The 13,337-nt window shown below is 36.1% G+C and overlaps 1 protein-coding gene across 2 annotated transcripts in view; it reads right to left on the bottom strand.

Annotated features, from left to right (window-relative positions):
- The window catches only part of LOC145996913 (leukocyte surface antigen CD53-like), a 38,999-nt gene that overhangs the window by 12,878 nt on the left and 12,784 nt on the right, over positions 1 to 13,337 (bottom strand). For both annotated transcript variants that reach the window (XM_083133480.1, XM_083133481.1), the window contains exons 5-6: positions 5,667 to 5,837; positions 1,478 to 1,639 (exon numbers count right to left, since the gene is read on the bottom strand). In XM_083133480.1, the coding sequence (XP_082989606.1) occupies positions 1,478 to 1,639; positions 5,667 to 5,837 (333 nt within the window). The remainder of the gene's footprint in view (positions 1 to 1,477; positions 1,640 to 5,666; positions 5,838 to 13,337) is intronic.

Genomic DNA, 13,337 nt, shown 5'->3' with positions numbered 1-13,337 from the left:
CTCTCCGCAACATATCCATGACACATTTCTGAATAGTTTCACATTTTGGCTCATTATTCAACTTGTATGGCACCCAGGAACATGAAACAAGTTTCAATCTCTTTGGAATCGTTTGGAAACAAGTTTCAATCTTCTTTGAAGATAATACTAAGGTTTGCGCCTTCTCCCGAAAATAGCGAGAGAAGAGGGGGGCAAACTCCAGATTTTTATGGTTTTTTTATTGAAATTCGGTGGTCACGCCCCCAAACCCCCCCATCCTCGGTTTGGGGATCCTAATTGTACACGGTTGCATGCTATGATGTTTTAGCTGCAAAACAAAACTTATCCGAAGTAGATTGCTCCCATAGTGCCCGAGTTATAACAATTTTCCTCCAAAAATGCTAATTACCTATTTTTCGTAAAAAAAAAAAATAATAATAATAATTTTAAAAATTCACATTTTGGCTTATTATTCAACTTGTATGACACACAAGAACATGAATATCTAGCACCAGTGGTTTTCTATATTTATTTACATTTCATTCCAATAATATGCTGATAATCATTCATATTCATTAACCTTTGATAAATTTTGTGAAGAAGACAAATCCATAATGCCCAGTACTGCCAGTTTTTTTTGTACTCTTATTATTTTTTACGCAATTCATATGAGATAACCCAATTTTTTTTAAAGTTACAGAAATATTCTAATCATGAAATTTATGCTGTGTTACTTCTCACATAAAAATCAATTTTTAGAATTTTTAAAATTCATGGAACCATTTGCTTAGAGTAAGTGATAGAAGATGAAGGTAAGGTAGTTATTGCATCTTGTACTCAATTTTTTGAACTAATTCATTCTTTCCTTTGGTTATTCTGAAAGAACTTTATTTGTTTTTAATACTTCTTGCAGCTTTCCTGGTGGCAAATGATGAAGGGAAGAATGATGGAAATTACCTGGTTGATATCGCGAGAAAACCTCTTCATCTTTATTATTGTTGTTGACTATCAACCTGAAAAGCTTTTTCTCATTTGAAATAAATTATGTCAATTTCCAAGGGGTGTCAATGACCTCGATCAAACCTCCTCCTTCACTATACCCATGGGGTCCACCCACTTTGAGCACTGCTTGATTCTGAACAAAAAAAGAACTGAGAGCAATCAATACTTTAAATCCCCATCACACACAAAAGCCTGCATTCAGACTAAATACATCACGTAAATTTAAAGCAGTGATAGAACTTACAAAACAAATTAATAACTTTGTGATTAATTTTAATTATTTTTCAAAATTTGGATTCAGCAACAGCCATTTTTCTTAAATCTATTATGCAAATAAATAAAAGAAGTTATTTTGTGTGACAGCTATTTCTTAAATCATATTGTAAATCACTCTGGCTCAAAATCATACCTGTGCACTACACAGCACATTTGTTTTCACTTTTTGAAATCTTTTTTACTTTCATTTTACTGCATATTTATTAATGTTATGACTTACAGGCACTTTTCTGTGTTCCTTTTGAGGGGCATGACAAGATGATGGGTAGATGCAGTTCACATCGATCTCCATTAATGAGGTGTTGACTGTAGTTGGTACTGCACTATGATTCTTCTTCAAGGAACACCAGTCTTTAAAATATGCAACACCACAACATTCTAGCTACAAAAAAGAGAAGCACTGTATTTCTTGTTAGCAGGTATATTTAAATGCTAAAATTAACTAAATCACTATAAATTATTAAATATGTGGTTTAGAATTATTATCAATGAATATAGACAATGAATTGACACCAATTCAAAAAGTAATGCCACAAAGGAAAACAAATGATGGCCCATAAGGTGACAGGAATATTTCCTTGTAGAACGAGAGGAGTCAAATTAAAACTAAATATTTTTTTTCAATCTCGAATGCATTGAATACAAAAGGTATAAACTTACATCATTTTTTGTCATTGTCTTCATTGAATGCAAAACAAGTGTTCCAGAGCTTTGGATACCTCTAGAAAAAGTATTTTGACTGTAAGTCATACACTACCTGCTTTACCTCTTCATCAGACTTGAAAGACTTGCTTCCTAGCACCTCTCTCATTGGTCCAAAGATGTAAAGATACTGGGGGAAGGTGTAGCGAATACGGTGGATGTAGAAAACACTCAAAATACAGATCTTAAATGGTTGCAACAATTGAATGGGAAGTATAGAGTATTGTTATGTTGCAACAGAACAACTGTACTCAGAAATCCATGTTGTTTGGACATTGACTTCTGAGTACTGCTGCATAATGCAAGTGCTTCTCCTCACTGGTGACTGTTTTCCTTCTGGGTATGTAGTGTTCCAAATTGTACAGAAGCTTCAGCATAACATTTCTTGCTGATGGTTGTGTGTGTTTTGGGTTGAAGATTGGTGATTTTTTATTCTGAGGTTCAAGAGGGTAGAGGTTTCGCTAAGGTAGAAGTTACCACAGATTTGGCAGATAAGGGTGTATAATAGGTAACTTCTACCTTGGCGAAAACTCTACCCCCTTAAACCTTAGAATCAAAACCACCGATCTTCAACCCAAAACTCCAACCTCATCAACAGCCACAATACCAACTTTAACAAATGTTTCCATGTGGCTATAATCCACTTATTACCCCCATGCACAGACAGTTCCTTCCAGAGGTAATGGTAAAGGGCCTACATATCAGTGGCGCAGTGGTAGCGTCGTTGCCTTGTAATCAAGGAGTCCCGGGTTCGATACCCGGTGGAGGCACATAGTGTTTCAGATCCCACTTTAAACTGTAGGTCCAGTCCCGATTAGCCTTACTGTGCATAAAGTAGACTTAAAACACCAAATCAAACCAAACCAAACCTACATATCAGGCATGCATGACACTATACCCCCCCCCCAAACACACACACCTAACTTAACCCAGCTACCAGGACCTCTCCAATGGCATTGTGGTAGCCATCAAGGAGTCCCAGATGTGCCAGATGTAGGCACATAGTGGTTCGGATTCCACTCTAAACTATAGGTCCAGTCCTGGTTAGCCTATCTGTACATAAAGTAGACTTAAAACCAAAACTCAAAAATACTCTTAACCTAGCCACCCAATAGCCACCCCTTCCTTTTCTTCCCTTCCTGAACTTCACCCAGCACCAACTATGCAGTAAGCACTGGTAAAAGTAGTTTCTCATCAATGCTGCAAATCTATCACTTCTTTCTGGCTATATTCCTGTACTGACTGCACTACTCTGTACTTCTACTATACAGGATGTACCAGAAGTAATAGCATGAACTGAAATGAGGTCACAAACAACAGTGAGATAAATCTGTTTACAAAGGAAAATAATATCAAAATAAATGGAACAATGCATTTTAAGTTAACCACAATGGTGGTTATTTCCAGCTAATGAAAAACAAAGCCCTTTATTATTATATTATGCACATTATTAAGAAATAATATTATTATTCATGAAATTTTGTAAATGTTTTCAACAGAAGACTGATTAATCACAATTGAATCTTCTTATAAGTTAAGTAATAATAAATAAACTTCATATTATACACCAGATCACATACAAGTATTTGCTCATTTAATTTTAATAGTTGGCAACTCTTTGAGGTGCAGGTGGTGGAAGAATACACTTAACTACTCTGTAAATATGTCCTTGTTGGCCATTCTTGGCAGGGATACTTGAACTTAATGAGAGAGAGGCAGTCCATATAATTTTAGGCCATATACGTTTTACTCATTGATATAATCTACATAAATTATAGACATTACTAAGGCAGCTTCCAGACTAAAACTACGAGGGTCACTATTTATATTTTGTGCCTTCGCAACACTGATTGAAGTTAGGCGCGATTTGACGTTTGCACGGAATCGTCTGGCATTATTGACCATAACGTACTTCAAATGTTTTGTCATTAGCTTCATTTGTGTTGTTTATGTTGCCTTGGAGATTGCACGACAACAATAAAATGGAATTAACTCGTGAACATTTTTGTGCGATGATTTTTTATGATTTTCGACGTGGATTTTCAAGACAAGAGTGCATCGATCAACTTACTTCCACATTTGGCGATGAAGCCCCATCCCTTGCCACTGTGAAACGCTGGTATAACGAATTTAATCGTGGCCGCCATTCGCTCACCGACGAGATTCGCGAAGGTCGTCCAAAATCAGTTGTTGTACAAGAAAACATTGATGCTGTGCAAAACCTAATACTGCAAGATCATCATGTGACATACTGTGAGATTGAGGCAACCATAGGCATTAGTTCCACCAGCATATATAAAATATTACATGATCATTTAGCTGTGAGAAAGGTAAGTTCTCGTTGGATCCCACACAATTTGACAAAAACTCAAAAAGACGCTCGCGTCAATTGGTGCAAACAAATGCTCAATAAATACAATCGTGGTGCTTCAAAAGACATATATAAGATTGTAACAGGTGACGAATCATGGATATATGCATATGAGCCGGAACGTAAACAGCAGTCGACTGTATGGGTGTTTCAAGATGAACCCAATCCAACAAAAGTTATTCGCGCTCGAAGCACATCGAAACAAATGGTCGCCTGTTTTTTCGGGAAAACTGGTCATGTGGCAACTGTGCCTTTAGAGGAACGTAGAACGGTCAACTCTGAATGGTACACAACAATTTGTTTGCCAGAGGTCTTCTGTCAAATACGGAAAACAAACAAACGCCGTTGGATCATTCTTCATCAAGACAATGCCAGCTGTCACACATGTCGTCTAACAACCGACTTTATGAACAGTCAAAAAATCGAATTGATGGGTCATCCGCCATACAGTCCTGATTTGGCACCGAATGACTTCTTCTTGTTCCCGAATGGCAAGAATAAATTGCGTGGACAACGATTTTCGTCGGCGGAAGACACCGTTGATGCATTCAAAAACCATATTATGAAGGTCTCAAGAAGATTGGAAAAACTGCTTTGACAAATGGTTCGAACGAATGCAAAAGTGTATTGACCATAAAGGAGAATACTTCGAAAAACAATAAAGCAGTTTTCAATGCCAAATTCCTGTTTTTTTATTGTTAGGCTCAAAATATAAATAGTGACCCTCGTACAAGTGACACGTCACAAGCAACACATGGCTGTTGGAAACAAACCTTCAGAAAAAATACCATTCATAGCAGAGTGATAAGATGAGCTGCATGTCACCTGTCACCTTCATGTCACTTAGACTGGGCCATTTTTTCAATAATGTGCACCACATGACCTTCTGTTGGTTGCGCATGCACATTGAATGTATTTTTAGAGACTGAGAGAGCATACAGAAAACTTTCTGCAAGTCTGAAGAAAGCTTGCCAAGTGAAGAAGCTATCTCGTTACCATAAGTCGAAGTTGCAGCAAACTTGCCAAGGCAAGCCTGCATAAAGCTTGTCATAACTAGCTGTAAGCTATCGGCAGTAACCTTTCTGCAAAGCACAAGTGCTTGCAAACACTCACTTACCGAGTAGCTCTTAAATCGAACTTGCATCCAGCTTGCCATATCAAACTTTCTTTGATAAGCTACAAGCAAGCTATCATAAATTTACCACAAGCTTACGTGCTAACTGGGATGTGTCACTTATTGCTGTCACTTTGGTATGAAATCCCCATGTTGCCTGTCACTTCGGTTTGAAAGCTGCCTTAGAGTGTCCCTTGGACATTTTATGCAGACTGTACTCACATTGCTTTGCATAGTGTTCCATGTTCTTTTAACCTGCTTGGAGCTGGAGTATTTTTCCAAAGATTTGTACATTTGTTCACTATTCTTGGACACTACACTTTCTTCATATGCTCCTTCCAAAATGGCACTTATAAACATCACCACAGACATGAATGATACAAACGCTGCATGCTACAACATGAAATAAAAATTTTCCATGATCAAAATGTGTGTACATCTATGTTTTTAAACTTTTGGGGTGCATTAGCACACAATGGCCTTTTCACCATTCAAAGAATACAAGGGAGAATTCTCTTATCTAAAACACTTACCTTAAAGTTAAAAAAAAGAAGCGTAAGGAGTCCCTTGAGAAAGATTAAAAGTGTAAGATTGTAAAGGGACCTGCACAGGACATACACAACGCATTAAAAGGTAAGAATCGACTAAAAAACTTCCCCAGAAATAGTGTAATAGTGTAAAACAGACTCTTCTCAAAAAGTTAAAAGCATTTGTAAAATGTGTAAAAATGACAATTGTGAACACAGGTCAACACAGTTTTCAGTGTCAGTTTTCAGTGTCAGTTTGAGTTGCCTTTACCTGATAAGAACATCATGAAACATTGATATATTCATTTCCTGGATAAAGGTTGCCTGTGTAAAGACAAAAGCACCACTTTACTCTGTATGAACATGCAGTATGAGTATGAACATGCAGGAATTGCTTGAGAATGATGATTTCAGGAAAGGACTGTGTTCAGTGATAAGGTGCCCTTCCACATCAGCGGCAATGTAAACTTACATAACATTCAGATCAGGATTTCTCCATAACTTCATGCTGTTATTGAGCATGAGACAAACTCCCAAAAGCTGAAGCTTTATGGAAACATTAGCCTGCAAGGGAGAAGATAACAATCATATGTATTGTCCAACAAATGCTCATGCAGTAAGTTTCCGCATTTAATGATATGCTTCTTTCTACTGCGTTTATGCTGGACCCTGTGGCCGAGTGATTAGCACATCGTGCTGTGATGCCAAGGGTCCCAGGTTCGAATCCCGCTCAGGCTTGGTTGTTTGTGAATGTCCATTCATCAATTGCATCATTTCATCACTCATCCCATCTTCGCAAATTAGCCAAGAGGCACAAAACGTGAAGTAAAATAAACTAAATCAATCATTCAATCAATCTACTGTGTTTATCTTGGTTACTTTCTATTGAGTCCAGAGCCTCAGAGGGGAATTGTGAATTACCATGTAAAAGAAAAATGCAAAGCTGATGATAAAGTTTGCCTTTATTACAATTCAATAGTGTTAATATGGAGTAACACATTTTTGTATTTGTATTGACTCTGTGCTACTTTTCAGCCACTATTTGCAAATCATGGCCACAGGTATTGTTAGTGTAAGTGGCAGGGCGATGTGTCCCCTCCAATAATTCAGAAAAATATATTGTACATAAAATATTGGTGTACTACATAGCATGACTCTGATCCCAGAAACTCAGATATAACAATGCTTATTATCATGACGATGATGATTAGATTAAATTGGGGAAGATATTCACAATATACAGGACTTGAACTTAAACCTTTGGTGTTGAGATCATAAATGTACAGCCAACGGCAAATTAAATAGCAGGAAAAATATTTTCCCAATGGAAAATAAGTTGGCAATGCTGCAAACACTGAGGCATTCTTGATAAGACGCTTGAGGAGCGTCGAGCAAACTTTCTTGAAAAGCACAACTCTAGTATCGAAGGTCATGCTACACGCGGATTGGCAACTTTTGGGAGCATACTGTCTGTCTACACAATTCTCCCCAAATGCCTGTTTGAAGATGAATCTTCTGCTACCATTTTATTTCTCAAATGTAGTTCTGATATTGTAGTCATTTCCAATTATTTTTATTTGTTCTTATTTTGCTTTGATTTTATGTCACTTTTATAATTAATCGCAACTATGAAGATTGATGATAATCAGATTAAATTACCAGACCAGGACTCAAAACAGGAATCTAAAGTGGATAGGTTGGCGTAGACCGTCAATACTCCCGGCCATGAACTGGCTTATAACATTTGTAATTCCTCAGGCGGTATTTGTTCTGTTCATACCTAATACCTGCTTTCGGACAATTAATTTATAAGTGACATTAATCCACACTTCATTTGGTGGGGCAAGCCACGTATTGTTTGAGAGGAGGGACACATCTAGTTCATATACCAGATACAACCATGGCCTATACTTGAATTGATTGATTATATTGCTTTATTTTACTTTGCTTCTTGTGCCACTTTTGGCTAATTTGCTAAGATGAGGATGAATGAGTGATGATATGATGAAATTGATGACCCTGGCATCGTAGTGTGATGTGCTAACCACTCTGTCATGGTGGCCGCCACGTGCTAAACACTACTTTCGGAGATCATTTGGACATGGCAATTTTGATATACAAGTTGTATTTTCTCTACTTACATTCATTATGTCCAAATTTTATCTAATAGATAATCTTGCAACAATGTAAAAGGTTTTAATTGACTCGAATTCACAATGACTAATATATACTTGACCTACATTTTTTACATGCAAAATCTGGGTGACGAAAATGTGCCTCAACATGAAATGAAAATGCAATTTACATTAAATACACTAAAAATGCTGACCAAAGCAGACTTTATTATACATAATATATGGGTCATTCCATGTCAAATCATCCAGAATTTTGTGAAAATATCACCCACCATCACCGATTTTGATGAAATTTGGTATACTTATAGAACGTTCGATGCTGATTACAAAAATGACAACTTTTTTAAAATTGGTCAAGGGGTTCAGAAGTTACGAGCTTTTTAAGAACTCCCTGTACGCCACATGCATCTCCACTTTGAATGACACGCATTAGGTTATAAACGATCGTATCTTCCCTCGGGTTTGCCGTAGAAACTTCAAGTTTGTTTTCTTTTGTTCACAATAGTATAACCTTTCATTGAAATAACGTTTCAGATGAATGCATCAATAAACATGTATTTTTATATATAGTTTTATGTATTTGCGAATTTCATGCAATGCCCCCCCCCCTTCAATTTCCCCCCAATTTGATATGTAGCTAGCTCAGAGTGTGTACTAATGCCTGATGGAAAAATTGGGATGGGCGGTTCAGAGACAGGGTGATAAAAAAATAATTTGCATAAAATGACATTAAAAGTAAATCTTATTAAAAATGCTTATGTATTTAGCACAAAGCCTGAAGTACATTATGTTTCAAGCTACAATATTCAAAATTTATGTTCACTATGTGTGAATATAAGCATAGGCGTAACCTGGCGGGGGCAAAGGGAAGCACTTGCCCTATCCCAAATTTATATATTAATTAAAATTTACAAGTTAAATATATTTTGTGATCCTCCTGGCACTTGAGGAACGAACGAATAAAGAGTAATAATTGTGATTTTTCAAATTTATTTATCAAATAATCCTGGACACTATTTTTATGCGATGGAAAATTTTGTGATTATTCCAACCCGAAGATAGTTTCCAAGTGACACCCATTAAGATAGTACTATTTTTGCTCTGGCTGTTAAACAACTAGTGTTTCGAAGTAAATAGTTACAAAGTTACAAGTACAGTTACTTTTTATTTAGAAATTCTAACTGTAACTAGCTACTTTTAAAAGTAAGTACCTGTAACGTTAACAGCGGTAACAGAGTTACTTTTTGCAGTAGGGAAATAGCTAAATTGGACAATTCTGTTCCAGACTATAAAAATAAAATATGTACCTTCTCCGGATGCTAAGTGAAAGGATTTTCTTGGAATTGCTGGCAAGGAAGCTATGCTTTGTTGCATGCTAAATTTAGAACATCCACGCTTTACTGTAATTCATTTCTAATTCTATGTGAAAACTCCATTGTTTTTGGTAGACTGCTGCGTTTGTTTGGAATGTTGTTGTCCAGCTAGGAAAAAGTCATTGTCGAGGGAGTGGATCTTTGGATCTTGTTGAACTTGGAATGGAGGAGAAAGAAATAGGTGCAAGTGGAATCAATGACACCATATTCAAAATACCTTGGTCAGCATACAAATGATTTTTTTAAATTATAATCGTTCAAGCAAAGCTGACTGTGTTTTCCATCATTTATTAGCAGTAATAATGTAAATATATAAATGCATATTATGTACTAGAAACATAAGTAAAACCCGGAAGTCTTCATGATCATTGATATTGTGTAACTTTTACACAAATCAATGATCATTAACAGTACGTTACTGTTACAGTAACTGTAAAAGAAACTCAGTTACTTTCGAAGTACCAGTAACAATAACTGAGTAACTTTTTTAATTATTGACTGTAACTCAGTTACTTGTAAAAAGTAACTTACGGAACCTGTAAATTCAAATTAGTGCATACTTCCTGGTACTGTTGTAGTACTTTGCAATCACTGACACATTGTACTGTGGGTTGTTGTCATTTCACCCTAGATGATTACTAAGAAATTTATGCCTTGAATACTATTTCTACGGAATTGGTACATAATTGCCGTACTTGTTGCTTTATACTATAGAAGTCTATACAAGTATTTTTACTGTTCCAAGCATCCCGTCACAAGGATATTTTCTGTGGTATGTGGCGAAAAAGCTCCATTTCAAAAAAGTTCAATCAGCTCAAATGTGTAGTATTAATTCTTACTTCATATTACGTATCCCCATCAAGAGTAGCCAAAAAAGAACTTCCATATTGAGATAAAATACACAAAAAGAATGTTCTCGAAGATAAATTTGCTAAACTTGGGAATGTTAATAATGATGATTATGTATATAATTATATAATATATAATTTTTTTTAGAAAATGAAGACTGTTGAAACTAATTTACAGTGGAAAGTCGATTTTAAGTTATCCAGGAGACCAAGCTGAAAAAACTTAATACATGAGAAAATGTAAAATCTTGGAAAATTTCTAAACAATTTGCTATGTTGGGACCACCACGATTTAATGCAAATGAAGGAAAATGTAAAATCGAGGAACTTAAATCGGGGTTCCACTGTAATGATTACTTGCAAATTTTAAATTAATATATAAATTTGGGAGAGGGCAAGAGCTTCCCTTTGCACCCACCAGGTTACGCCTATGCTTACATTCACACATAGTGAACATAAATTTTGAATATTGTAGCTTGAAATATAATGTACTTCAGGCTTTGTGCTAAATACATAAGCATTTTTAATAAGATTTACTTTTAATGTCATTTTATGCAAATTATTTTTTTATCACCCTGTCTCTGAACCGCCCATCCCAATTTTTCCATCAGGCATTAGTACACACTCTGAGCTAGCTACATATCAAATTGGGGGGAAATTGAAGGGGGGCATTGCATGAAATTCGCTCTTGAAGTTAGTCATTTATTTCTCTAAAAAAATACATAAAACTATAAATAAAAATACATGTTTATTGATGCATTCATCTGAATGATTATATTATTGTGAACAAAAGAAAACAAACTTGAAGTTTCTACGGCAAACCCGAGGGAAAATATGATCGTTTATAACCTAATGAGTGTCATTCAAAGTGGAGCTGCATGTGACATACAGGGAGTTCTTAAAAAGCTCGTAACTTCTGAACCCCTTGGCCAATTTTAAAAAAGTTGTCATTTTTGTAATCAGCATCGAACGTTCTATAAGTATACCGAATTTCATCAAAATCGGTGATGGTGGGTGACATGGCCTGGATGAATTGACGTGGAATGACCCACCCATATATTATATATTATGAATAACACTACACACTTAATCAGGGGTGGTGCCAGGGGGGGTTCGAGGGGGTGCTTGTGCACCCCTTAATTTTCTTCCGCACGCCCTATCCAAAATCTGTATTCTAACGAAAACATTATCTCTTACAGTGTCATTTTATGTCATGTCATTGTCATATTGAGAGCAGTATGTTAGGTACTGATGTGAGACTGATGTTATTAATTACAACAGCTAGCATTGATCCTACTTTCAAAGAGACTCCGCATGCATTTTCCTGTACTGTTGGCAGTCTATAAAGATCAGTAGCACTTGTCTTTATTTCTTCAGAATTGTTGTTAACATTTTTTTCTTCTTATGTTTCAAGTAGTCTGTTTGTGGTTTTTGGTAAATATATATCTATAGTTCAGTGTTAGTTATTGTATGTTTTCCTTTGCACTGTTGATACACAGTTTTATTGTCCGCCTACTTTTTCTTCCTCTTTTTTCAAGTCGCATTGGAACAAAAATTTCAGTTGTTTTCAAGTATCATCAGGCAGTTCTCGGGAAATCATTTAATGTGAGTTGTATCGTGAGGATCGTTTCCTTATTAATTCGTTCTATTTATTCTAGTAAACATACCATTTCAGACTTTTTCAAAGACTGTTATCAAGAGGCCAAAAATTCTAAAAGAAATATTCATTGTTAGGGACATTGCTGCCCAACGGATTTTAACTAAGAAGTTGCTGCGCACTTAGCATTTGTTCTGACAACACCGCATCTGGGCAGATGGAAGGTAGGCTATGTATTATGTAAAACGAATGCATAAGAAAAGAGAGGTAACAAAGCAACAGAACATTTTCAGAAAAGTAAAACAGTCCAAAAAAAGTGAGTTGATAATTACATGAAAGTGACTACATAATTTGGTATTTATTGTGTTATCTTCTTCAGGTTTCATAGTAGTGATTTCTTTCTTTTACCCAACGTACACAGACTGAACACTCAGCAGTTGTCACCTATACAACGGATTTGACATTTGATTAATAACTGAATTTTGTATCTCAATTGGTTTTGCCTTGAAATCAAGGTATCTGGGGTTCGATACCCAGTGGAGGCACATTGTGGTTCGGATCCCACTTTAAACTGTAGGTCCAGTTTCATGTTTTCTTTAATTTCAACGTTGCACCCCCTAAATTTCATTCTGCACCCCCTCATCACCCCTAGATGATTAATCCTGGTGCCACCACTGCATGTAATCCTCTAACAGGGTTTTTCTTCGAAATAAGATTCACGAGGGCTTAATAGGATTATCATTCACTATAAAGCAATAGCTATAAACATTAGATAAACCTGAAAGTATTCACCATAAGAGAAGTGCAGCAGGTAAAACGAAATATATATGTAAGGAAGAGATGTGTAAGTGTAAGTTTCTATGTAAAAATTGACTGAGTGGTAGCACTAGACACTTTTACGTCAGAGGTCCCAGGTTCGAATACCGGCCTGGTCATTGGTTTTACTTTTGAATGTTCTATTTATCATATGTTCACTCATCTTCATCGTCGCAATTGCCCAAAAGTGGCAGAAAAGCGACGCTAAATAAAAAAACAAAAATATACAGTATGTGAAAATTAAAAAGTGAATTAAGAGCTGATAGGTTAAGGATGATAGGTTAAGATACATTTCATGAGCGATGTTCGATAGAAGTTCTGTTAAGATGTCAAACCTGTAGCAAGCATATAGCAAAGTTGTGTGAAGGATTGTAAGCTTTTATCACATTTAATCTAAGCTCACACAAAGATAGCAACTGAGTGAACCAGAGCAATGCAAAGCAAAGAAAGCACTTAATCATTGAGAGAAACAATGAATTTCAAGGCTGCACAATTCTACAAATGTCAGAGTTTGAACCAGGGTGCGAAATCATTGCAAACTGGTGGGGGGAGAGAAAGTACTTCATCTACAAAGTCCCTCCTCCACAAACACATTTG

This window comes from Lepisma saccharinum, chromosome 13 (assembly GCF_977018435.1).
Source record: "Lepisma saccharinum chromosome 13, izLepSacc3.1, whole genome shotgun sequence".
Taxonomy (NCBI): domain Eukaryota; kingdom Metazoa; phylum Arthropoda; class Insecta; order Zygentoma; family Lepismatidae; genus Lepisma; species Lepisma saccharinum.
This window is presented reverse-complemented; position numbering and strand designations above follow the sequence as displayed.